The sequence below is a fragment of the Bos mutus genome, chromosome 5 (assembly GCF_027580195.1).
Source record: "Bos mutus isolate GX-2022 chromosome 5, NWIPB_WYAK_1.1, whole genome shotgun sequence".
Taxonomy (NCBI): Eukaryota; Metazoa; Chordata; class Mammalia; order Artiodactyla; family Bovidae; genus Bos; species Bos mutus.
The window spans coordinates 97226675-97254284 of NC_091621.1; the positions used below are offsets into that span (position 1 = coordinate 97226675).

Sequence of the window (27610 nt, forward strand, 5' to 3'; positions counted from 1 at the left end):
TTGGAGAAGAGTCTTGAGAGTCCCCTGACTGCAAGGAGATCAAACCAGCCAATCTTAATGGAAATCAGTCCTGAATATTCATTGGAAGGACTGAGGCTGAAGTTGAAGCTCCAGTACTCTTGGCCACCTGATGTGAAGAGTTGACTCATTAAAAAAGACCCTGGTTCAGGGAACAATTGAAGGCAGGTGGAGAAGGGAACGACAGAGGATGAGATGGTAGGATAGCATCACTGACTTTATGGACATGAGTTTAAGGAAGCTCTGGGAGTTGGTGATGGACAAGGACGCCTGGCATGCTGCAGTCCATGGGGTTGCAAAGAGTCGGACATGACTGAGAGACTGAACTGACTGAACTGAAAACAACTTTTATTAAAATGTTAAATAATCAAGATTTTCCACTTCAGTAGTACTGTAATTGAAAAATACACTTTGAGTGATTGTAAAATAAACAGTGAAAACAAAGCAGTTGTTACTTTTATATAAAAGAGAGAAAACCACAAGACTTAGAATCTATTGACCTTCACCTGCCAAGAGGAAGGGCTTCCCAGGTGGTGCTAGTGGTAAGGAGCAATGCAGGAGCCTTAGGAGACACTGTGTTGGATTGCTGGGTCAGGAAGATCCCATGGAGAAGGAAATGGTAACTCACTCCAGTATTCTTACCTGTAGATTCCCATGGACAAAGGAGCCTGGAAAGCTATGGTCCATAGGATCAAAATGAGTTGGACACAACTGTAGTGACTTCGCACACACACTGAGAAGATAAAATATTATTGGATATATTTATTCAATGTATGTATATCTTTCAGATATTTATAAAATAAACTGAATTTCTGTTAAGTGAATGGTATTCAAATGTTTGTTTTATTTTGCCTTAGTTTAAGGCAGAGGAACCAGAGATCAAATTGCCAACATCCGCTGGATCATAGAAAAAGCAAGAGTTCTAGAAAAACATCTATTTCTGCTTTATTGACTATGCCAAAGCCTTTGACTGTGTGGATCACAATAACCTGTGGAAAATTCTTCAAGAGATGAGAATACCAGACCACCTGATCTGCCTCTTGAGAAATTTGTATGCAGGTTAGGAAGCAACAGTTAGAACTGAACATGGAACAACAGACTGATTCCAAATAGGAAAAGGAGTTCGTCAAGGCTGTATATTGTCACCATGTTTATTTAACTTATATGCAGAGTACATCATGAGAAACACTGGACTGGAAGAAACACAAGCCAGAATCAAGATTGCTGGGAGAAATATCAATAATCTCAGATATGCAGATGACACCACCCTTATGGCAGAAAATGAAGAGGAACTCAAAAGCCTCTTGATGAAAGTGGAGAGTGAAAAAGTTGGCTTAAAGCTCAACATTCAGAAAACGAAGATCATGGCATCCGGTCCCACCATTTCATGGGAAATAGATGGGGAAACAGTGGAAACAGTGTCAGACTTTATTTTTCTGGGCTCCAAAATCACTACAGATGGTGACTGCAGCCATGAAAAGATGCTTACTCCTTGGAAGGAAAGTTATGACCAACCTAGATAGCATATTCAAAAGCAGAGACATTACTTTGCCAACAAAGGTTCGTCTAGTCAAGGCTATGGTTTTTCCTGTGGTCATGTATGGATATGAGAGTTGGACTGTGAAGAAGGCTGAATGCTGAAGAATTGATGCTTTTGAACTGTGGTGTTGGAGAAGACTCTTGAGAGTCCCTTGGACTGCAAGGAGATCCAACCAGTCCATTCTGAAGGAGATCAGCCCTGGGATTTCTTTGGAAGGAATGATGCTAAAGCTGAAACTCCAGTCCTTTGGCCACCTCATGCGAAGAGTTGACTCATTGGAAAAGACTCTGATGCTGGGAGGGATTGGGGGCAGGAGGAGAAGGGGACGACAGAGGATGAGATGGCTGGATGGCATCACTGACTCGATGGACGTGAGTCTCAGTGAACTCCGGGAGTTGGTGATGGACAGGGAGGCCTGGCGTGCTGCGATTCATGGGGTCGCAAAGAGTCGGACACGACTGAACAACTGATCTGATCTGATCTGATCTGATTTGGTTTTAGAAGTCTTATCTGCAAAGATGAAGCTTATAGAAAAATATTCTAAATTTCCTTACTGCTACAGAGTGTGTGAAAAAAATGAAAATGCCTTGGAGTACTCTCTTAGGAAGGCAAAAATTTCTGATGCAGCTTGTAGCCTTGACACTTCTGTTTCCTTTCAGGACTGACTAGTATGCTCTGCCTTCTCATGACTGAGCAGCTTACTCTCATCTGAATGTTCAGGGTATGAGCAAGGGGGTCTGCACCTTGTTTTCTGTGCAGTATCTTTCTGGATGGTTGCTGGAACTTATAATTATGCACTCTGCTCTCCTAGCCTCAATTCTATTTCTGTTGGCTTTTCCTGAAGTTGCAGCAATTACACAGTGTCAAATAATTGAAAGGACTCACAACATTCCAATATATGACTCTATAGGGCAGAAAAAATTTCCCTCCTTCCTTCTAGGTTCTACGGCAGGTCTCATAATTAAGTTGACATAAGACAGATTCACAGAAGAATATCATAAGTTTAGTTCAGTCTCTCAGTCGTATCCGACTCTGTGACCCCATGGACTGCAGCACGCCAGGCCTCCCTGTTCATCACCAACTCCCAGAGCTTGCTCAAACTCATGTCCATTGAGTCAGTGATGCCATCCAACAATCTCATCCTCTGTAGTCCCCTTCTCCTCCTGCTTTCAATCTTTCCCAACATCAGGGTCTTTTCCAGTGAGTCAGTTCTTTGCATCAGGTGGCCAAAGTATTGGGGCTTCAGCTTCAGCATCAGTCCTTCCAATCAATATTCAGGACTGATTTCTATTAGGATTGGCTGGTTTGATCTCCTTGCCGTCAGGGGACTCTCAGGACTCTTCTCCAACACCCCACTTCAAAAGCATCATTTCTTCGTCACTCAGCTTTCTTTACGGTGCAACTCTCACATCCATACATGACTGCTGGAAAAACCATAGCTTTGACTAGATGGACCTTTGTTGGCAAAGTAATGTCTCTGCTTTTTAATATGCTGTCTATGTTGGTCATAGCTTTTCTTCCAAGGAGCAAGTGTCTTTTAATTTCATGGCTGCAGTCACCATCTGCACTGATTTTAGAGCCCAAGAAGATAGAGTCTGTCACTGTTTCCATTGTTTCCTCATCTATTCGCCATGAAGTGATGGGACCAGATGCCATGATCTTCGTTTTTTGAATGTTGAGTTTTAAGCTAAACTTTTCACTTTCCTCTTTCACTTTCATCAAGAGGCTCTTTAGTTCTTCTTCATTTTCTGGCATAAGTGTGGTGTCATCTGCATATCTGAGGTTTTTGATATTTCTCCCTGCAATCTTGATTGCAGCTTTTGCTTCATTCAGCCCGGCATTTCACATGATGTACCTTGCATATAAGTTAAATAAGCAGGGTGACAATATACAGCCTTGACATAATCCTTTCCGAATTTGGAACCAGTCCATTGTTCCATATCCAGTTCCAGGTGTTGCTTCTTGACCTGCATACAGATTTCTCAGTAGTCAGGTAAAGTGGTCTGGTATTCCCGTCTCTTGAAGAATTTTCCACAGTTTTTTGTGATCCACACAAAGGCTTTGGTATAGTCAACAAATCAGAAATAGATGTTTTTCTGGAACTCTCTTGTTTTATCGATGATCCAGCAGATATTGCCAATTTGATCTCTTGTTCCTTTGCCTTTTCTAAATCAAACTTGAACATCTGAAATTCACAGTTCATGTACTGTTGAAGCCTGTCTTGGAGAATTTTGAGCATTACTTTGCTAGCATGTGATATGAGTGCAATTTTGAGGTAGTTTGAACATTCTTTGGCATTGCCTTTCTTTGGGATTGGAGTGAAAAATGACCATTTCCAGTCCTGTGGCCACTGCTGAGTTTTCCAGATTTGCTGGCATGTACTTCTTGCATTGAGAACCCCATGAACAGTATGAAAAGGCAAAAAGATATGATACTGAAAGATGAACTCCCCAGGTCAGTAGGTGCCCAATATGCTACTGGAGAAGAGTTGAGAAATAACTCCAGAAAGAATGAAAAGATGGAGCCAAAGTGAAAACAACGCCCAGTTGTGGGTATGACTGTTGATGCAAGTAAAGTCCAATGCTGTAAAGAACAAGTCTGCATAGGTATGTGGAATGTTAGATCCATGAATCAAGGTAAATTGGAAGTGGTCAAAACAGGAGATGGTAAGAATGAACATTGACATTTTAGGGATCAGTGAACTAAAATGGACAGTGATGGGTGAATTTAATTCAGATGACCATTATATCTACTACTGTGGGCAAGAATCTCTTAAAAAAAAAATGAAGTAGCCCTCATAGTCAACAAAAGAGTCTGAAATGCAGTACTTGGGTGCAATCTCAAACATGACAGAATGATCTCTGTTCATTTCCAAGGCAAACCATTCAATATCACAGTAATCCAAGTCTATGCCCCAACCACCAATGTCTATGAAGACATACAAGATGTTCTAGAACTAACACCCAAAAAAGATGTCCTTTTCATCAGAGGGGACTGGAATGCAAAAGTAGGAAGTCAAGGGATACCTGGAGTAACAGGCAAGTTTGGCCTCGGAGTACAAAATGAAGCAGAGCAAAGGCTAACAGATTTTTGCCAAGAGAACACACCAGTCATAGCAAACACCCTCTTCCAACAGCACAAGAGAGGACTCTACACGTGGACATCACCAGATGGTCAATACCGAAATCAGATTGATTATATTCTTTGCAGCCAAAGATGGAGAAGCTCTATACAGTCAGCAAAAACAAGACCAGAAGCTGACTGTGGCTCAGATCATGAACTCCTTATTGCCAAATTCAGACTGAAATTGAAGAAAGTAGGGAAACCCACTAGACCATTCAGGTATGACCTAAATCAAATTCCTTATGATTATACAGTGGAAGTGACAAGTAGATTCAAGGGATTAGGTCTGATAGACAGAGTGCCTGAAGAACTATGGACAGAGGTTCGTGATATTGTACAGCAGGCAGTGATCAAGATCATCCCTAAAAAAAAAAAAGACATAAGGAGACGCCATAAAATATGAAACTCCCTGGAAGCCAGATAATCAAAGCTTCTGTACCATCCTGAGCTCAGAAGGAGGAATTATGGGTCTGGAACTTCAAAGGGGAGGAAGACAATTCACAGAAGATTAGAAGAGCAAATGTTTGATGAACAAATGTTTGCTGCACCATGCAGACAAGTCTTTCTGATACAAAAAGTTATATCTGATAATAGCTGTTTTCCTGATTTAAGCCCTCGATCTAAATTCTTTTAAACAAGTAAGAGGCAGATTAAAAGCTCTTCCTAAGTCTGCTGGATCCCTATGGTTTTCAGCTCAAAATAATCCACGTTCCAAAGTGGCATATACTGGGATGACTTATTCCGCTCTCCCTCAGCTTTGATCAACTGAAGAACAGGTACAGCAGAGGAGAGGAAACAGTCAGAGGTCTGAGACTTCCAGCGCAGCTGCAGGGCCCTTTCTTAATACCACTGGATGTGTTTTGTTTTCAGGTTGTGAAGCACTAAGATACACACGCGATACCTGTTTTCATATAATTTTACAGAAGAGTCTTTTATACCCACCTGCTCATAAATAGCTAAAATTAGACAGTATAACCTATGGAGCCAAGTACCAATCGTCAGCTTATAAATGTTCTGTAAGTAATGGAGACAAACTAGTAGAGTGTGTGTCAAGGGCGTTTCAGGTTTAAGCAGCACATTATAAGTCACTGATAAGTCACTAATTAGTCACTAGTTCATCCTATTAGGGGCCAGGGTCAGTTGCAGTTGTCTGGGGTCTCTGAAGATGAGCAAAGAGTGAACTTTAACTACCGATTAACCCCAACCTTACACAATAGGCCATATTCTTTGCCAGTATTGCTTCCCTCTCACCTGGACCTTACCAGTTTTAAATTTCACTACCTAGGTCTTCACCTGTCTCTCAAGTTATCACTCCTGCCATAGCAAAATTCCTTTCTCTAGGTTTTTCCCAAGTTCAGTTTCCACTTATTTCAAAACAAAAGGAAAAGCCAGTACCAGGAGATGTTGGTAAGGAGACATCTTTTCGAAAGGTTAATGTAGATTGCAATGGTAGCAAATTGATCACCTTTAATAATTACCTAAAAAAATATATCTCGAATTTCTTAGACTTTTAATATAAATGTTGAAAAGCAGAATGCCGGGCATCTTAAGATACTTCAGGGTTTTGAACTTACATTTTAATAAGCACATATACAGCAGAATTCCTGTAGTATTAGTTAGCCTATAGTACTCACATGCCCAGAATATTGAAAGCCTTCGGAAGGGAAAGATTCTGGAGACACTGTAACAGTCAGGGTCAAGGTTATGGCTTTGCTTTAGCAGTCAGAGGTTTTACTCTGAAACTTAATAGACAATGAATGGTCAAAACTTGGGCATCTCTTGGTACTATTACATCATTATCTCTAGAATCAGTTCTTTGCAAGAAGTTATGTGTTGAAAATAATAAAATAATTTATTTTTCAGAAATAGTATCCACTAACGTTATAAAATGGAGCAAATTTACTGAGGCATTTGAATTTCTATTCATTCCTTATTTCATAGAAGGAAACTAAATCCTAGAGAATTTACAATAATCTGGTTCATAATAGCCATCACAAGCCATTCAAGCAACAGTTCACTTAATAAGCCATTTTTAGGCTTGGAACTTCCCTGGTGGTCCAGTAACTGGGACTTCATGCTCCCAGCAGGGGCCCCAGGTTCAGTCCCTGATCAGAGACCTAGATCCCACATGCCTCAATTAGGAGTCCACATGTCACAACTAAAGATACAGCATGCAACTAAGACCCCAGCGCAGCACATTAAAAAACATCATTTTTAAAAAGAAGAAGAAAGCAGATTTTAATGGTTCAGAATACATGTTCTAGAGCTAGATTGAACTCCTGACTCTGCACTTATTCTTGAACTTGGAGGAAATCATTATATAACCTACCCATGCCTCCATTAGCCTAGCTGTAAAATGGGATTATAATGGGCTCTACTTCATAGAGTTGTTATGGAGACTAAAAGTTTAAAAAGTTTTATATTTCTGAAGTGCTTAGAATGGTCTTGGCACATTGTAAACATTATATAAGTGCTTATTAAATAAATAAATTCTAGCTTGTAACTGAAGAATGCTATACGAGATACGGATTCTAGTGATATGTATGTATATCACTAAATGTGTATGTGATATATATGTATATATATGCCACACATACATATATATAAATAATTTTATCATGATTAGTCCATTATATAATTATGTTAACCATGTTCATTCTCATGTGGGAACAAGTTGGCTTTGTAGATACAGTTTGAAATAAGCAAAATGTAAAGAAACTGCGAATATACATGAGATACTAAGAACAGCAGGTTGGAGGGATGGAAAAAGTTGAGAGTGAGATTTTTATTCATTGCATATATTTTTATAATTTCTGGGTCTGAAATCAGTATCTCCTCGTTTTAAATTATTCATATGATGAGCTAGAAGCATATCTACATGTTGATGGGTTTTTTTTTAAGAATCTTCAAATGGTGATTGATAAAGAAATTCTGAAGAATTTCCAACACTGTTCTATAAAAGCGTTTAACTGACCTTTTTTTTTTTTTTTGAGAAACCATTTATTTTGTTTTTTTTTTTCATTTTATTTGTTTATTTTTAACTTAACAATAATGTATTGGTTTTGCCATATATCAAAATGAACCCACCACAGGTATATATGTGCTCCCCGATAAAAGAACTACCTCTTAATAAGGATGTAGGATGGCTCGTTACAATTTACAAAGTGCTTTTAGAAATATTTTCTCATTATTTCTGACTACTCTGGAGTGAAGTAGAGAGCTATTTTTATGTTTTTAGAGGTAAGAAAATTGAAAGTGCTGGAAATTTTTTGGTGTAAGCTAGCATTCAAATCCAGGTCCAGAGCTATTTTTACTCTACCACCCACTTCTTTGTAAAATAGTTGTTTTTCTGAAGGTGTTATTTTTCATACTATTCTATATATTGAAAACTTCATTTGAGTAACTATATTCACTATTAGTTTAAATTTTCTTCTTTATTACCAATGTTTGGGTTATTTGTTTCCTGGGTAATAAAGGTGCTTTATAATGGCTCAGACAGTAAAGAATTGCCTGCAATGCAGGAGACCCAGGTTTAATCCCTGGATGGGGAAGATCCCCTGGAGAAGGAATTGGCAACCCACTCCAGTATTCTTGCTGGAGAATCCCATGAACAGAGGAGCCTGATGGCCTACAGTCCATAGGGTTGCAAATGTCGAACATGGCAGAGTGGCCAAGCACATGTGTGTGCATGCGCACACACACACACACACACATATTAACAAAAATAAGCAAGTAAATCAGACCAGTCAGATACCCTGTAAAAGTTTCAGAACTATCTGGATGAATCAATCAGCCTCTACTATATGCACATACTTAAGGAATAAATAAAAATAGTGTTAACTTGTATCTTTCAATCAAGTTATAAATTGCATCAATACCTCCCTTTCTGTTCAGGATTTTATCCCCCTGATACTTATCTCACATTTTGTCATTTTTCAATCCTTTCTTCTTTTTCATTCCTCTAATTTTTTATTTCAGTGTTCACTGCTATTTTTAAAAATTGTTTTAAATACATACCATTACTTCCACTTTTGTTCACTTCTTTCCTTTTCATGGTCTTTCTTCTCATTAAAAATCTTTATATAGGGTGTTCCCTTGGAAATGGAAACTAAAATTAATTATTATACTCAGTGATTTTGAAACTATTGATTCTATTCTTTACAGCAATGTCACAAGAAAGTCTGTGAAGTTGAGGTGAAATAGGTGAGGTGCTAGAGATCCAACTATCTCTGGAATATCTGTCAATTGAGCCTTGATGTTTATTGCACAATCTAAATTTCAAATCTGTTTAGTGTACATTTCCCTTTCCCTAAATTTCCCTTTTCCATTTAATAAATTATTACAGTAATTGTGTAATCAGGGCAGCATGGATATTCATAATTATAAGGAGATACTATCAGAAAAGAAAACTGTCATACCATCATTCATTATGATGTTTTGCATCGTTAAATTAAAAAAAAGAGAAATTTTAAAAAGAAAAACCAAAGTAGTAAGTAAGAGGTAACTAGACTATTTTGGGAAATGATCATGGTTTCCTGACTTCAAGTTTGAGTATGGAAAGAAGAAAAGATCCCAGTATTTTAATATCTGCAAAAGCTCATTCCAAAATGAGTCAGTATGTCCTGATTGCAATACCCACCTCTCAAAGCCACACTTTCACTGATTACAAAGTAATTGACAGGATGGAGGAGCCTGGTAGGCTGCAGTCCATGGGGTTGCTAAGAGTCTGACATGACTAAGCGACTTCACTTTCACTTTTCACTTTCATGCATTGGAGAAGGAAATAGCAACCCACTCCAGTGTTCTTGCCTGGAGAATCCCAGGGACAGGGGAGCCTGGTGGGCTGCTGTCTATGGGGTTGCATAGAGTCGGACATGACTGAATCGACTTAGCAGCAGCAGCAGCAGAGTCAGACACCACTGAAGTGACTTAGCAGCAGCAGCAGCAACAGTTCCTTGAGTGAACTTCAAATGAGCATACTACTTTGTGAAACATAGTATCTCTGTTACTGGATCTGATATGTACTGGACACTGCCAGTGTCCATATCATACTGAACACTGCCAGATATCAGCACAATTTGCTGATATCATGTGGAGTATTCATGCTGCAGGAAAACTCTATCTGTTACTGAAAGAATGTGGAGGGTCCAGCTGCTCACCTCTCAAAAGCCAATAGACAGTCCAAGTTGGTGGAAAGGAAAGTTTGCTTTATTTCAGATGCCTCCAGGTGGTGTAGGGAGGAGGGCGGACATCTGTCCAAAGGCTGATTTCCCCCAGTGGCAGCCACTGGGGCAAGAGCTTTTATAGACAGAAGGAGGGGACATATGCAGAAACAGTACAGTCAGTTCTGACAGTCATCTTCAAACTGATCATCTGTGGCTTGACCAGCATGATCTTGGTTGTTTAGGTACAGTTAATCTTCAGTTTCAGGTCCATTTGTTTCCATTTCTCTGAGGTCAGTTCTCAGAATTGTGGCAGCTGATGTCGTGGATACAGTCTGTTTATTATATAGTTAACTTCTTCCCCCTGGTGTTTTAGTATCTATAAGACAGCTCACAGGGTATGGCTCAGAATATTATCTATAACCCTTGAGAAAGAACTAAAGGTCTTTGACTATGCTTAGTGACTACATTATTATTTGGTCTCCTTTGACTGTTTTCCTTTGTTTCTGTATTTTTCATTTCTCTGATTAAACTTATTCTTTGACTAAAGTTTTCTACAGACAAAGGCAGGCAAAGGACATGGGGACAGAGGGGTAAGGACTGCACTGTTTCATATCAACTTTGCAAAAAAAAAAGATATTTTATCAGCAGTTAAATATTTTATAGTCTCTCAAAAGACTATAAGCAAATAAAAAGTAGATTAGTGGTTGCCTTGGGCTAGAGGGGATGGGAGTGGCAATAGCTAAAATACATGGAATATTTTTTTTCTTTTTACCTCACTGTACAGCTTTTTGTGATCTGAGTTCCTTGACTGAGGATTGAACCCGTGCCCTCAGCAGTGAAAGCGCAGAGTCCTCAGCACTGGAACTGCCAGGGAAGTCCCTGGAATTTGTTTTTTGCGGTGATGAATATGTTCTGAAATTGAGTGTGGTTATGGTCACAACTCTGTGACTGTATTAAAAACTATTGAATTGTATGCTTTAAATGAGTGAATTTTAGGTATGTGAATTACATCTTTAATAAAGTTGATACCAAAAAAATTTTTACACAAAAAGTTCTGTAAAACACATCTTCCACCCAATTAAGATGCAATGTAAATGTTTATTAAGCTATTAAAATAATATCTGTATTATTTTAATGTCCTTTTATACAAGTAAAAGAAGGAGAAAATGGTAAATCAGGGTATAAGAAAATCAGTCATCTCTTATTTATTTTGTGCCATCTCAAATGTTTACACTAAAAAGGTGGATTTTATGTTGCTGTCGAGATTTTGCTTAAGAAGAATGTTTAAAATGAGGTATTGAAATGTGAATTGCTTGTGAGATGGCTGGTCCTTGACTTCTAATGGAGGCTGATATCCCCTGGTAAAGATGCTGATATTGCTTCAAATTCAATCTAGAATAGATAACTCTTGATGATGCCACTTTCTTCAGAACAAGATTTGCAGGTACTTTCAAAGTGAGGATTACAGAGTCTTGCTTTGTTATAGCTATATTACTCTTGTATACTTGATCATCTTGTCTCACCTCTTTTCATACCTATTCACTCCTCTCCTTTTAATCTCCATTATTTAAATCTGATGATCCATTCAGTGCTTGGCAATTAGAAGGAATCTGGAGTTGTGCTGTAAAGAGCTTGGTGGTTTACCCCACTCAACTGTATAGGTACTGTCATTTTCTACTGCCTTAGTGTAACAGTTTTCAGTGGTTTGGTCTGTGGATTGATCAAAATGCTCCTTTTAAAAGGCAAAGATCTTGTGGTCAAAAAAATTTAGCAAATGCTACATATCACATCTTACTCTTAGAAAGTCTCAATGCATGTTAGCATATCAAGGGCTCTGAGAAGTCTAGCAGAAAAAAGATGCGTGTAACTTTAATATTCCAGTAACCCTGCACAGAACTAGCCTCATGTGGATCTCACTAATGGACAATGCTGTCCTAAAGTGGTAATCCTCTCCTCTATTTCTCTTCCCCAGCCATGGCAAATCTTGTTACGTGCTTTTTTTCCTCACTGAGCTTGTTTGTTTTAAGCCACATTTCAGACTCACCTTGTTTGTTTTTCCTAGCTATTTCCCAGTTGTTTAGTCGGGATTGTACCTGGAGATGCTGTCTGTATGGTGCTCTGGTCATCTCGTTTTCTTCACTGATAGCTCTCCTGAAGACTGTGAAGCCCACATGACTGCCTGATAGAGCAACTGGTCTTCCTTTATTGTGATTTTGGAAAAAGATCTCTTTGTCTATCAGCTTGTTATTGGCTGATCTCACAAAGACATCACAGTGTCAATGTCCCTCATGGATTATACCCATTCTTAAGAGAGATTACATAATAAGTTGTGTCAGTCCTATGCATCTACATCTATAGATGTTTATCAAACCCTTTTCTTGTTACAAATTTCTACAGAGATGGAATAAAGTATAAATATACATGGATTGGATGTCATTAAAAGGGTTTTTAAACACTGGAGAATTTTACCTGTGGCTTGCTTTGTAGATGAGCATTTTTTTCCAATCTATAAACTCACATATATGAAATGTACAAATATACCTGTACTTTTTTGGCTATACCCAGCTAAGTTCACCCATTCAAAGACTTCCCAACTTTCTTCACAATTACCACCAATCCACCCCAGGCTGGAAGTGATGAGTCTGAGCTGTGGGATATGACTACCATAAGTGACGTACTTCCCTGGGTTCTGAGGTACATGGGGACCAATTATTGAAAACTAGTGAAGGACATCTGGTCCTTCTGACATCTAGTGAAGGAAAAATAACCAATACCCAGAAAACAAATAAATAGTGATAAACACTTTTCAGACCATTAAAACAGGGTTATGTGAGTGTGACTGGGCAGCTATTGGGTACTTTAGATTCAATGGTCGTCTCTTGTGGAGATGACATTTGGGATCCTAATAAAGAGACCAAAAAAAGTGTGAACAAAGAGGGAAATCTAAGCAGAGGAGACACCTGGTGCAAGGACTCTAAAGCAGGACCCAGCTTGAGATGGTTAGGAAATCAGAAGCTCAGAAAGCAGGGGCATGATGTGTTTGTTGGAGAAAGCTATAGGATGAGCACTTTAAGTAAGCAAGAATCAGGTCCGTAGGGTTCTGTTAGCCCTGGTGGGGATTTGAGAGTCATCAGCATATCGGTGGTATATTTAAAGCCAGAGCCCTGGATGAGGTTACCTTTGGAGAGTAGTCAGAAAAGGGAGGGGCTCAGTATAGATTTGGTACACTGAACAGTAGAGAGGTTGAGCTGAGAAGGAGAAGAGCAAGTCAGAAAGAACTGCAAAGAAACAGCCAGTGAGATTAGAGTTTAGATGTCTGAAAAGCCAATAGCATAAAGAAAGAGTTTCAGAAAGGAGGGAGTGGTAAACGCTGTTGAAGGAGTGGGGTGAGAGGAAAACACAGGCATGGCCCCCAAATCCAGTGGCAACATGGAAGTTATTGATGACTTTGACAAGAGCAGATGCAGTGTTCATTGGAACGGATTGAAAAAAAAATCATGACTATAGAAATTGAAATATGGATGTAAAAGTTAGAGTTTCTTTAAGACTGGATTTAGTCTTTAAACTGTGTACAGTAGCTTAGAAGAAAGTAATGAGAATGGGAATATGAACCATACCTCCTTATCTTCTGTCCCACCCCCAACCCAAGTAAACATGAGGCAAGATTCTCAGGATAGAGGAGACTGATCGTAGGAAGAGAGAAGCTGGGAACTTACCACACTGTGGATATGTTTATGAATGACCAATAAAGAATGCCTAAGGTCCCATCAAGTCATGGGAAATAGATGCAGAAACAGTGGAAACAGTGTCAGACTTTATTTTTGGGGGCTCCAAAATCACTGCAGATGGTGATTGCAGCCATGAAATTAAAAGACACTCTTTCGAAGGAAAGTTATGACCAACCTAGATAGCATATTCAAAGCAGAGACATTACTTTGCCAACAAAGGTCCGTCCAGTCAAAGCTATGGTTTTTCCAGTGGTCATGTATGGATATGAGAGTTGGACTGTGAAGAAAGCTGAGTGCCAAAGAATTGATGCTTTTGAACTGTGGTGTTGGAGAAGACTCTTGAGAGTCCCTTGGACTGCAAGGAGATCCAGCCAGTCCATTCTGAAGGAGATCAGCCCTGGGATTTCTTTGGAAGGAATGATGTTAAAGCTGAAACTCCAGTCCTTTGGCCACCTTATGTGAAGAGTTGACTCATTGGAAAAGACTCTGATGCTGGGAGGGATTGGGGGCAGAAGGAGAAGGGGACGACAGAGGATGAGATGGCTGGATGGCATCACCAACTCGATGGACGTGAGTTTGAGTGAACTCTGGGAGTTGGACAGGGAGGCCTGGCGTGCTGCGATTCATGGGGTCGCAAAGAGTCGGACACGACTTAGTGACTGAACTGAACTGAACTGAAGGCTTGTTTGAGAGATTCAGAACTGGTTTGTTTTTTTAATCCACCACTCATACCAGGCACCATTCTGATCCACCTAACAGATGGAGGTTATTCCCCTGACAGGAAAAGAAACAGGCACAGAGAATTAGTAACCTTGACCAAAGCTACTGTGTTGAAGCATGGGTTTGAACCCAAGAAAGTTTGGTCCAGAGTCAGGGCCCTTCACCACCACATCCCACTACCTCTTCATGAGTTGTAATTGAAACCACAGGGCATGGATCTGTATTTTGTCCAGTTCTGTCCTTCTTTGGGCATAACAAGGCAGAAAGTTGGGTTCTGTGTTCGAGAGAGAGAGATGCAAGGGAGTAAAATGTGTTTGAAAGACAGTATGTGATAATAGTGGAATCAAACATGGGTAAAGAAGGAAGTAAAAACACAGGGTTGAAGATAATGAGAACATTGGAGATAAAAGCATAACAAACTTTGATGGAAGAATGTCTTTCCTCTGGGGAGAACTGGAGATGATTTAGAAAAATAGGAAGTAAGTTATTCATTATGTGGGACAGAGAACAAATCACCTAAGCTGAGGACATGAGAGGTCAGGCAAGAACTGTCATCCACTCCTCTCACCAGCAAGAGAAGAGTTAATTTTTGGCCAAAAGAAGGAAAATAAATATTAAGGTCTTGAAGTGCCAGAACTCCCCATCAGCAGCAACTCTATGGGAGAGAAGTAAGAAAGTCAGTACTGCATATCCCATTCTTTCCCCTCTCCAGTTGTCTTCCTCACTCCGCTCACAGATCCAGAAATTCCTGGTTTGACTACCCAAATTAATATTACATGTAATTATTAAGAAGACAAGTCTTTAACTCTCATGTTCACTTTGTTGTAAAATTTCTTCCTTTCTTACAGTTCTGTTATCCTTATTAGGCCGTTGCTTTTTCACTCTACTCTTCTTCCTCTTTCATTTATTATTACATCAGTCAGTGCCCAAGTCTTGTTCATGCTGAGATGTTCCTCAATATTCCTTATCCTCTTCCTCATGCTGACTTTTAGGGGATGGCTTAGCTTGTTCTCCTGTCCACCTTCCCACCTCTCAGAGTGACTTTTCAAGACATGGGTCTTGTTACATGACGACTTTGTTTAAAAGACTTTGATGATTCCCCAAATTCCTTTGTTTAATATAGAACTTCCTGCAAAGTCTATCTCGTTACTTTGCACCAACCATACCAAACTGCCCTATTTCCTAAACCACAGCCTAGTAAAGAACTTGAAAGATTCCAAGTAATGAAAATATTTTGGTTCCTCCTACTACCTCATAGGTTAACCACACTAGATGGTAATTTAACATTTTATTTTATGAAATAACACCAAATGTAGACATAAGCTGAAAATAATTAGCTTTTTTAGATTTTCCTGAATTTCTGTCTTCTCTTTCTCTCTGTCAGTGCTCCAGCTTCACTGGTGCCCTAAGGAATGCTCAGTCTGGCTATTGGCTATTTTAGTATTGTCCTCAACCAAATAATACTCTCCTTTTGGCCAAAAGTTTACTTTGAACTGGAAGGGTTCATCCACCTCTTTACCATTTAGTCAACTCTACTTGTCCTTCAAGGTTCTAGTCAAATATTATGTCCATTATAAAGCTACCCCTGACTCATCCAGGAGTAATTAGAAATAATAATAATTGCTCTCAGTCTTTAGATGTGAATGTCTCTCTGTAGAAGCACATATTCCACTGTTAGGGAAATTTTCTGTGTGCTGGGCATCTCTGCTCATTTCCCCATATTATATCATTAAATTCTCATAACTACCATATAATATTAAGTATTAGTATGCCCAATTTACAGATGAGTAAGCTGTGGGCAAGAACTTGTCACCCAACTCACACAAGCTATTATTGAGATCTAATATGACAATGAATATAATTAAGTTATAAAAAGCTAAGAGCTATAGACCTGGAAGGCACTGTTAGTGTTTACACTTTTTTAGCCTTTGTGTAGTAATAAGTGCTTATATTTTCATATCTCTGGCCAATAGTAGAGGGAATTTATTATTCCCACAAAAAGAAATCCTCTTAACGTTAATCAAAAGAAAACCCTCAGAATGCTGCTACAGTCAAGTGCAATGCAAACCATGAGGATCGTCTACCCCAAACATTTCAGGGACTCCCCTGTCCTCTGAGAAGAGGCTGGGGCTCAGGTCTTTGGAGGTGAAAGCCTAGAGTATTCCCTGGTTATGCCATTTTCTCTACTTTCTCATGCTTTAGTTTCCTCACTCTAATTATTCTTGATAAGGGTTTTTAGTAGAGCTCAGCATCATCTTATCCCAGAAAGAAAAAAAAAAATGTCAGTGATGAGTGGATGATGAGTATGCAAAAAACAAACATAGCAAATTTTTAAATTTGCTGTGGAAGCATTGCCTGAAAATTTAACTGTGGCAATTCAAAAAAACATGAGTTTCTAGCAAAATAAATGAGATCAGTTTTCTTCCTCTGGGTCTTATGTCTGTTTTATTGCTAGAAAGTCTTTCAATTTAACCGGTCTCCACACCAAGCTCTTCCTTTTCCTTAATTAACATCAGAAGTTTTCATTCGCTGTCTTATGAGTTATTTGTTGGTGACCCTTATTAGCTTTGCCATGGCCTTAAATTTGTCCTTACATTTACTGTCTTACTATGTAAGATTTTACGGTTAATTCTGAGTTTATATGAGCTAGATTTCCTGGGCATTATATTTACATTGTATACAGTCACATTTTATAGAATTTTTGTCTATAATTTTATGTAAATGACTAGCATCCAGTTTGTTAGCTTCCTCATATGTTCATGCATATAAATGAGGAGAACTAAATAACTATAAATCATTCAGTTAATGGTAAACCTTTAAAGATACAGAAAAATATTAAGATTTCCTATTTCTACAAAATAAAAGAATTTAATAAAATATTGTAATTTGGCTTTACCACCAAACTCTACTGTTTTTCATTCTATACTTATTGAACATATATGCTTAAAGTATTTTTCAAGGAGCAGGGAATAAAGTAATGTTTCTGCCTCCAAATAGCTGGACAGTACATTGAAGAATTGTAACAAGTCAAGGCATTTCACAGATTTCACAGATTTGGGTATGTTTATTTGAAAATGTGTTTTCTCACTTTGTTCCCTGCTCTAAGAACCCAGAAGAAAACCATAATCCCTACAATAATATTTTTTAGATCTTGTTTTCAGCTATTTGTATACCTGTTTATTCATTCCATGGTTATAAAGACCTAAAATATGTCAGGTATTAGGGACACATGAGCAACACTATAGAAAAGATTGATTATATTCAGATGTTAAAAATGTAAAAGGTATGTAAATTACTAATTTCAAGTAATGTTTAGTGCTGTTCTTTCAACAGTTATTTTTTCAATATCTACTCCATACTAAAATTCTGATCTATAAAGGAAATCATGTAAGAATATGGGAGACTGAAGGGCAGAGGTGGGGGAGTTGTTCAGGGAAGGCCTCTGTGAAGAAATAACATTTGAACTGAGACCTAAATGACAAATAGAAGCAGAAAAGTTTCCTAACTTGGGTCAAGGGAATCTGTGGATCAAATGCAGAAGACCTGTAAACTTGGAGGGAAAAATTATTACATCTCCTTTTTCTCTAGACTCAGACTAAAATTTAACGTTTTCTTCTGTTTGAATGTAGGCAACAAACTTCAGTAGCATTAGCAACACCGTTACTTTGTATATTTTCATACCACATCATATTATAGAATCTTTAAATATCATCATTGCTTTGGAAATATATTTCTTAGATCTACCACTAGATCTGATTATACATTCCATTAATAAAGAGTCACATGTATTAGTGTGTCAATTATGTATTACTAATCACCCCAAATTTAAGGGCTTAAAATAATACCCCATGATTCTGTAGATCAGATATTCAAGCTGTACTCAGCTGGGCAGTTCTTACCAACTAGCCTGTGGTCACTCATGTGGCAGCCATCATCTGGCAGCCATCTGAGCCGAAGAATTCAAGGTGTCTCACTCCCATGCCTGGCAGCTGGTGCTGACTATTTGCTGAGGCACATGCTCCAGCAGGCTAGCCTGGGCCTCTTCACGTGGTGGTGGAGTTCCAAGAGAGGAAGAACAATAGCTTCAAGGCCTCTTAAGGCTAAGGCTTCCACTGCATTCTGTAGGCCAGTTCAGGGTTGACTTGAAAGGAGACTGTACTGCGTGTGACCACAGGAAAGTATGATTAATTGAGGGCCACTACCATAAATAATCTGGGGCTTCCCTAATGGCTCAGATGGTAAAGAATCTGACTGTAATGCAGGAGACCCAGGTTCCATCCCTGAGTCAGGAAGATCCCCTAGAGAAGGGAATCACTACCCACTCCATATTCTTGTCTGGAGAATTCCATGGACAGAGGAGCCTGGTGGGCTACAGTCCATGAGGTTGCAGAGTTATACATGAATGAGCAACTAACACTTTCTTTTTACCATAAATAATCTACCTGATTACCATATCATAATTTTATAAAATACTATATTAACTTAATTTTAACATAGTCAGTGTCCTTTATAATGTTGTCTTTTATGCTGTAAGGGAAGAAAATTTCCATCTATCTTCTTAGATTCTGTGACTAGGATGAAGAATTCAATTGACATAAAGCTGATTAACAAGAAAAAAAGTATATAAATGTATTGAATTTTTTTACAAGTACATGGGAGTCTTCAAAAGGAAAATGAAGGCCAGAAATCATTAGGCCCAAAAACTTATATACCTTTTTTGCACAAAGAATGATAAATTATGGGGATATGAGAAGACAAAGGAGCTTGGACGGGGGGTAGTATATCATGGGACAGTGACTAGGAACTAAATAGACGGAACTAATGGGAGATCATTTTAGTAGGTCTGTTTGCACAGGTCCATTTTGGCACTGACTCCCAGTCTCTGGCGATGAGTGTTCTCTTCCAGTACAAAGAAGGCACCTTTCCAAGGGAAATTTCATGTCCAGCTTTTATGTAGAAAAGGAGAGGGAAGAGAGCCCTTCCTGAATCTGCTGTCTGTCAAATGCCTTCAGCTCAAAATGATCAATATACCAAAGTGCCATATTTTGGCATTGGAAGATCTGAACTCTTTCAGTGCCCTTTAAAATATTCTGAGAAGTGGTCTGTCAGCTTCACCACATTGTCAGAGAGTCTCATGGCACCTTGATCTGGAGGCAGGGAGTCTGGGAGGGGAAATGCAAAAGTCTGAAGGCAGGAATGAGCTGCCAAGTTCAACATCTTGTGGGAGCAGAAAGAAGTTTCTGTGGCTGAAGCCAGGGTAGCTGGAGCAAGGCAGAATTAGGCCATGTGGCTTTAGTTGGGAGATTTTGAAACTTGTAGAAGGACTCCCCCATCAAAGTTAGGAAAATTGGTGGTTTTATGCATGTGTGCGTGTGTATGTGTGTGTGTGCGTGCACACACACATGTGTGCATGTTCAATCGTGTCTGACTCTTTGCAACCCAGTGGACTGTAGACTGCCAGGCTCCTTTCAAGAATACTGGAGTGGGTTGCCATTTCCCATTCCAGGGGATCTTCCCGACCTAAGAATCAAACCATATCTCCTGCATTGACAGGTGGATTCTTTACCACTGTGCCACTTGGGAAGCATATTAATCTATAATTTTCTAAATATATGGTGGCTAAATTTCCATTTTAGTGCATAAAACTACTACTCATTCCTTTTTCTCAAATAAATTATTTTAAATAATTTTATATTTTCCACTAAAGGATGCATGATCATTTCATTGTTCCCTATTATTAGCAAATATTTAAACTTTTCCTATTCTTTGTGTAAGTATGTATGACTGTATTTTTCTTTTCGTTTATGTCTAAGAAAGTATGCTTAAGAATGATTTTAGAATTGCTGGGTTATGTGTATGTGCTTGTAAAGTTTGACAGATTTTAAATTGTTACTCAAAAAAAGATGGTACCAATACCAATTTACACTCCATGTGATATTTTTATTATTATTAACTACCAGGACTTTATCTACACTTATTAAAATCTATTGTAAGAAACTTTTGTATTTACTGTTTATTCTCTTGTTTCAGAACAATGAGATGGGGGAGCTACAAAGAATACGGATGAAGGATGAAATCCGAGAATATAAATTCCGAGAGGCCCGTCTCCTTCAGGACTACACTGAACTAGAGGAGGAAAACATCACGCTGCAGAAACTGGTGTCCACATTAAAACAGAACCAGGTGAGGTTTAAGATTTTTGGTTGCACTCCAAATGGATTCACACCTTCTGAAATCTTAAATCTTCTTCCTTCTTAATCTTAAATCTTAAACCTTCTTAAGCCTCTATACTAAAATTCTGATCTATAAAGGAAATCATATAGGAATATGGGAGACTTTATCAGAAAATAAACTGTTGAAGTTTGCCTCAATCTCCCAACATTAATTATGTGCTGAAATTTCCCAACCCTCCTATTTTAGCTAAAATTTAAAAGGCAAACCTAGAAGTACTATAATTACCAAAAAAACTTTATTGGATAGAAAAAATTTACTTTATTCTTTAGTTATATGTTAATTTATTTCTGGAGTAAGCTAAATGTGTTGTAATTAATCTAACCTGACAACTTATTAAAAACCTTATTTTAAACTTATAATACAAGCTTAAAGTTTCCCTGCAATCTATCTCTTTCACTCTCTCTCTCGTAAATTGTTTTCAAACCATGCAAGGAGGGGTATAATGAAACGTAAATCAGTAAGAAAAACATTATAAGAAAAAGAAGATGCCTAATTTCTTTGTTCTGCTGTAACCTGACAAAAAAGATTGCATGTGTACATTTGAATAATTTTGTGAGTAATGAGGCTTAGAAAACGTAATCATTTAATTTTCCTGATCAGTTTGCTTTGTGGTTTGTTATAGCTATTAGTGGGCTTTCCTGGTAGCTCAGACGGTAAAGCGTCTGCCTACAATGTGGGAGACCCGGGTTCAATCCCTGGGTTGGAAAGATCCGCTGGAGAAGGAAATGGCAACCCACTCCAGTATTCTTGCCTGGAAAATCCCATGGACTGAGGAGCCCGGTAGTCTACAGTCCATGGGGTCGCAAAGAGTCAGACACGACTAAGCGAATTTGTATTGTATATGTGTATAGCTATTAGTAATAGCATTCTTGAATCTGTACTTTTAGTAGGATTTATTTATGAGTAAAATTTATAGATAGTTAAGCAAAGATAAGCTGGATTTCAAGGTGTTTTCAAAGGTGGTTTTTCCACCACAGCCCTATTCTGGTCTAAATGTTGTCATAAGCTCTCAGATCAGGTCAACAAACTGCACCAGACACTGTGCTAGGCTGAATTCAGAATCCAAAAGGTAGGATTCTCGTCCTCTGTCAATTCGGAGGTCAGTCCAGATGTATGCTTCCACTTCTCTCCCTTCCCAAGTTAGTATCTCCTTCTAAAACTGATCCATGGGGTCTATGTTTGCAGTTTCAACCAACCACAGATTGAAATTTTTCTTTAAAAAAAAAAAAAGAAAGAAATTCCAGAAAATTCCAAAAAGCAAAACTTGAATTTGCCTTACACTGCCAGGTACATAGCATTTATATTGTATTAGGTATTTTTAAATAGTCTAGAATTGATTTAAAGATGTGTCAGTGTGCATAGGTCATATGCAAATGATCCATGGGGTCTATGTTTGCAGTTTCAACCAACCACAGATTGAAATTTTTTTTAAAAAAAAAAAAAAAGAAAGAAATTCCAGAAAAATTCAAAAAGCAAAACTTGAATTTGCCTTACACTGCCAGGTACATAGCATTTATATTGTATTAGGTATTTTTAAATAGTCTAGAATTGATTTAAAGATGTGTCAGTGTGCATAGGTCATATGCAAATCCTGTGACTGCTTTATCTAAGGGATTTGAGCAGCCACAGAATTTGGTATCTGTGGGAGCTCCTGGAACCAATACCCTATGGATACTGAGGGACAATGGTGTGGTTTTGATAGATATAAAGATGAAGAGGGGAATGGTAAAATCCAGAAGGAAAAAAAAAAAATCCGTGTATTGACACAATTGAAATCTGATTTCCCATCATTGCCACTTTCCCCTAATGTTGGGGAGCAAGATGTCTACTAAGGAGTGCAGAGGGTGGTTCTAGACCATTAAAAAAGAGTTACCTGTATATTCCATGTGTTTTTACCTCATTCCTTTCCATTTAAGCACTGAATCATTGTGTGTGCTGAGGCTGGCAGTACTTGAGGTCCCAGGTCTTGATTTGGCTGAGGTCAGTAAGCTCACAGTGGAGAAAATTAGAAAATTAAAAAAAAAAAAATGTTTTTCAGAAATGTCTTAAAATAAGAAAGGTATTTTTTGTTGTTTTGGTTTTTTGTTACTGATGAAGAATGTAGAGGACTTGAAGTGCAAAGAAAGTGGTCATTTCCCCTGATCCCCAAAGCCCTCACAGCTCTCTGCACGGGCGGGAGTGTGAGAGCACCCATCTGCACTGTAGGGAACCCATCACTGCACGTGGTAGACTGATGTCCTCAGGAGGTTAATTTAGGCCAGTATTAGGTATTCTTGAAAGACTGCCAAGGTATCCTGTGAGGATTCATTAGCCCAGATGCCGTTTCTATGGGAATTTGTACTACGAGTCTGGCTGATTACTGTTTACTGTTTACTCATGCCCTCCCATGAGTAATTGAAACATGGAAATCAAATGCTTGACTCAGAAGTTGGAAAAAAAAAAAAAAACAGGAAAATATATGCATCTTTTAAATTTTATTTTCTAGATATAATATGGTAATTTTCCCAATTAAGTGTTGAATTAATTAATTTAAAATCATTTTCCATGCAAAAGGTCATTCTGGCTTATTTAACAAGTGAGAGCACTGTAGTACCACATGTTTCTCCTAATTAACAAAACGCTGATTTTGTTTTTTTTCTTCCTATTGGCCTTTACTTACAGAATTTAGCATTCAAATACATAACAATGGCTGGCTTTCACTTTCAGAATTGGTCTGAATGTTGCTTTGTACTGAAGTTTCCTATACACAATATACTCCTCCAGCCTGGTTTGAGGTTTCCCTAAATAGCAAAGCTGCTAGGATTGTAAAGTGTTCAGTTCTAAGAACTAAACAATCAATAGATTATTTTCTAAATAATTGTTTAAATAGCACTTCTTACTCCCTATGTAGCTTCCATATTTTATAGTCTGTTTCTAGCTCTCTTCATTACAACATAACACCTAAAACAGGGCCTGGTCCGTAGTTGCTGCTGCTGCTAAGTCGCTTTAGTCGTGTCCAACTCTGTGCGACCCCATAGACGGCAGCCCACCAGGCTCCCCCGTCCCTGGGATTCTCCAGGCAAGAACACTGGAGTGGGTTGCCATTTCCTTCTCCAATGCATGAAAGTAAAAAGCGAAAGTGAAGTCGCTTAGTCCTTAGCGACCCCATGGACTGCAGCCTACCAGGCTCCTCCATCCATGGATTTTCCAGGCAAGAGTACTGGAGTGGGGTGCCATTGCCTTCTCTGACAGTAGGCATTAAATAATTGTTAAAGAATAAGTAAATTTTTTTTCTTTATCTTACATCCACAAGTCAGCTTAGAGAGGAAACTAAAATTTAAGATTGTTGTTATTAACCATGTCAATTTTTATTTGTGATCCTAATTATGAAGTATAGGAACACCAAAGAGTTGACTCTGAAAACTTTAGCCACATTCCTCACATTTGGGTCTATGTCCCAAATAGCTCAGTTGGTAAAGAATCCGCCTGCAATGCAGGAAACCCTGGTTCAATTCCTGGATTGGGAAGGTCTGCTGGAGAAGGGATAGGTTACCCACTCCTGTATTCTTGGGCTTCCCTTGTGGCTCAGCTGGTAAAGAATCCACCTGCAATGCAGGATACCTGGGTTCGATCCCTGGGTTGGGAAGATCGCCTGGAGAATTCCTTGGATAGTCCATGGGGTCGCAAAGAGTTGGACATGACTGAGCAACTTTCACTTCACTTTGTCTAAAATAAAACCAGACCTTGCTTTATATTAAATATGCTTTATACCTTTATACTTTTCAAACCCAAATATCTGAAAGTGCAATAAGCAGAAGTCATATGAAGGTATCAATTGTCATTTCCCCAACAAACCATCAGAAAAATTCATTGATTATTAAAAAAAAGCTGATAATTAGACCTCTTGCAGTAAGATATCACCTCAATAGAGATTTAGCAGAATCTCAAAATGAGGTGTCCAGGGGAAGGATGTTCGTATGATTTGAGGATCTGACCTGGTGGCTCTTGCATGGTGGGAAAGTGGTTGGGATAGACAGAGTTTATGACATAATAGCTTTGAGTAGGGAGGTACAACAAAGTGAGGGTCTTGATTCGCGTCTTGAGGAAGCTGTTTTAGTTGAGTGTTATCTTCCAGGAGCATATTGTCACTCAAGTAGCTAGTTTTATATGCCTCATCCCAGTATCGGTTAACATAGAGGAAAGACTAACATGGAACAGGAAATCATATTCAATTCTTAGAGATGTGATGGTAGGAGAGAGAAATAATAAATTCCATGTCCCTCATGTCTCACATACTGAACTAAGGCACTCAATATTTATTGTTTGAGCACTGACAACTATAGTTTTCAATTAACAAGTTAATCATATTTTTATTATGAAGAATATTTCCTCTAGGGATATTTTTCTATATTAAGTAATTATGTCATAAGAGACCCTGGAATCAATTCAGTTTGATTTCATTTAACCAATATTTCAGATGTAGCTTTCTATGAAGCCATATTTTTTAATTTATTTTACTTTATCTTTAATTGGAGGATAATTGCTTTACAATGTTGTGTTGGATTCTGCCATACAACAATGTGAATCGGCCACAACTATGCATACATCCCCTCCATCCTGAGCCTCCCGCTCACTCTAGCCCCCATCCCACTCCCTTAGGTCGTCACAGAGCAAGGCTGAGCTCCCTGTGTTTTACAGCAACTTCCCACTATCTCTTTTACACATGGCAATATATATAGTTCAATGTTATGCTCTCAATTCCTTCCACCCTCTTCTTCCCCCACTATGTCCACAAGTCCATTTTCTACATCTGTGTCTCTGTTCCTGCCCTGCAAATAGTTTCATCAGTACCATTTTTCTAGATTCCGTATTGTTGTTGTTGTTGTTCAGTCACTAAGTTGTGTCTGACTCTTTGCAACCCTATGGACTGCAGCACGAGAGGCTTCCTGTTCTTCACTATCTCCCGGAGTTTGCTCTAATTCATGTCCATATAGTCAGTGATGCTATTTAACCATCTATCTCATCCTTTGTCGCCCTCTTCTCCTTTTGCCTTCAATCTCTCCCACCATCAGGGTCTTTTCAAATGAGTCCCCTCTTCCCATCAGGTGGCCAGAGTATTGGAACTTCAGCTTTAGCATCAGTCCTTTCTATGAACAGTTAGAGTTGATTTCCTTTACTGGTTTGAGCTCCTTGCAGTGCAATAGACTATCAAGAGTCTTCTCCAGTACCACAATTGAAAATCATAAATACTTCAGCCCTCTCTTTATGGTCCAACTCTCACATCCATACATGACTACTAGGAAAATCATAGCTTTGACTATATGGATCTGTGTCAGCAAAGTGATGTCTTCGCTTTTTAATACGCCGTCTGGGTTTGTTGTAGTTTTATTCCAAAGAGCAAACGTCTTTAAATTTCTTGGCTGCAGTCACCATCCTCAGTGATTTTGGAGTCTAGGAAAATAAAATCTGCCACTGCTTCCACTTTTTCCACTTCTGTTTGCCATGAAGTGATGGGACCAGATGCCGTGATCTTAGTTTTTTGAATATTGAGATTAAGCTAGATTTTTCACTCTCCCTTTTCACCCTCATCATGAAGCTCTGTAATTCCTCTTCACTTTCTGCAATTGAAGTAGTATCATCTGCATTTCTGAGGTTGTTGATACTCCTCCCAGCAATCTTGTATCCAGCTTGTGATTCATCCAGCTGGCATTTCGCATGATGTAATCTGCATAGAAGTTAAATAAGCAGGGTGACAATATACAGCCTTGACATACTCCTTTCCCAACTTGGAACCAGTCCGTTGTTCCCTGTCCAGTTCTAGCCGTTGACTCTTGACCTGCATATTGGTTTCTCATGAGACAGGTAAGGTGGTCTGGTATTCCTATCCCTTTAAGAATTTTCCACAGTTTATTGTGATCCACACAGTCAAAGGCTTTAGCATAGTCAATGAAACAGAAGTATGTGTTTTTTTTTTTTTAATTCTCTTGCTTTTTATATCATCCAGTGGATGTTGGCAGTTTGTTCTCCGGTTCTGCTGCCTTTTCTAAATCCAACTTGTATATCTGGAAGTTCTTAGTTCACATACTTTTGAAGCCTTGCTAGAAGAATTTTGAGCATTACCTTGCTAGCATGTGAAATAAGCACAGTTGTATGGTAGTTTGAACATTATTTGGCATTGCCTTTCTTTGGGATTAGAATGAAAACTGACCTTTTCCAATACTCTGGCCATTGCTGAGTTTTCCAAATGTGCTGGCATATTGAGTGCAGCCCTTTAACAGCATTATCCTTTAGGATTTGAAATAGCTCCACTGGAATTCCATCACCTCCACTAGCTTTATTTGTAGTAATGCTTCCTAATGCCCACTTGACTTCACACTCCAGTATGTCTCCTAGGTGAGTGACCACACCATCGTGGTTACCCAGTTCATTAAGACCATTTTTGTACAATTCTGTGTATTCTTACCACCTCTTCTTAATCTCGTCTGCTTTCTGTTAGATCCTTGCTGTTTCTGTCCTTTATTATGCCTATCTTTGAAAGAAATGTTCCCTTGAATCTATAATTTTCTTTAAGTGATTACTAGTCTTTCCCATTCTATTGTTTTCCTCTATTTCTTTGCATTGTTCATTTAAGGAGACTTTCCTATCTCTCCTTGCTATTCTCTGGAACTCTGCATTTAGTTGGGTATATCTTTCCCTTTCTCCCTTGCTTTTCATTTCTCTTCTTCTCAGCTATTTGTAAGGCCTCCTCAGACAACCATCTTGCCTTGTTGCATTTCTTTTTCTTGGCGATGGTTTTGATCATTGCCTCCTATACAGAGTTACTGACCTCTGTTCATAGGTCTTCAGGCACTCTCTCTATCAGATCTAATTCTTTGAATCTATTTGTCACTTCCACTGTGTAATCATAAGGGATTTGATTTAGGTCATGCCTGAATGGCCTAGTGGTTCTCCCTACTTTCTTCAATTTAAGTCTGTACTTTGCAATGAGAAGCTCAAGTGATCTGAGCCATAGTCAGCTCCAGGTCTTGTTTTTGCTGGCTATATAGAGCTTTTCCATCTTCAGTTGCAAAGTATATAATCCATCTGATTTCAGTATTGACCAT

General features: G+C 38.6%; 1 protein-coding gene across 7 annotated transcripts in view; it reads left to right on the forward strand.

Annotated features, from left to right (window-relative positions):
• Positions 1 to 27610, forward strand: part of BICD1 (BICD cargo adaptor 1) — a 253890-nt gene that overhangs the window by 163173 nt on the left and 63107 nt on the right. For all 7 annotated transcript variants that reach the window (XM_070371323.1, XM_070371330.1, XM_070371324.1 and 4 more), the window contains exon 3: positions 20325 to 20477. In XM_070371323.1, the coding sequence (XP_070227424.1) occupies positions 20325 to 20477 (153 nt within the window). The remainder of the gene's footprint in view (positions 1 to 20324; positions 20478 to 27610) is intronic.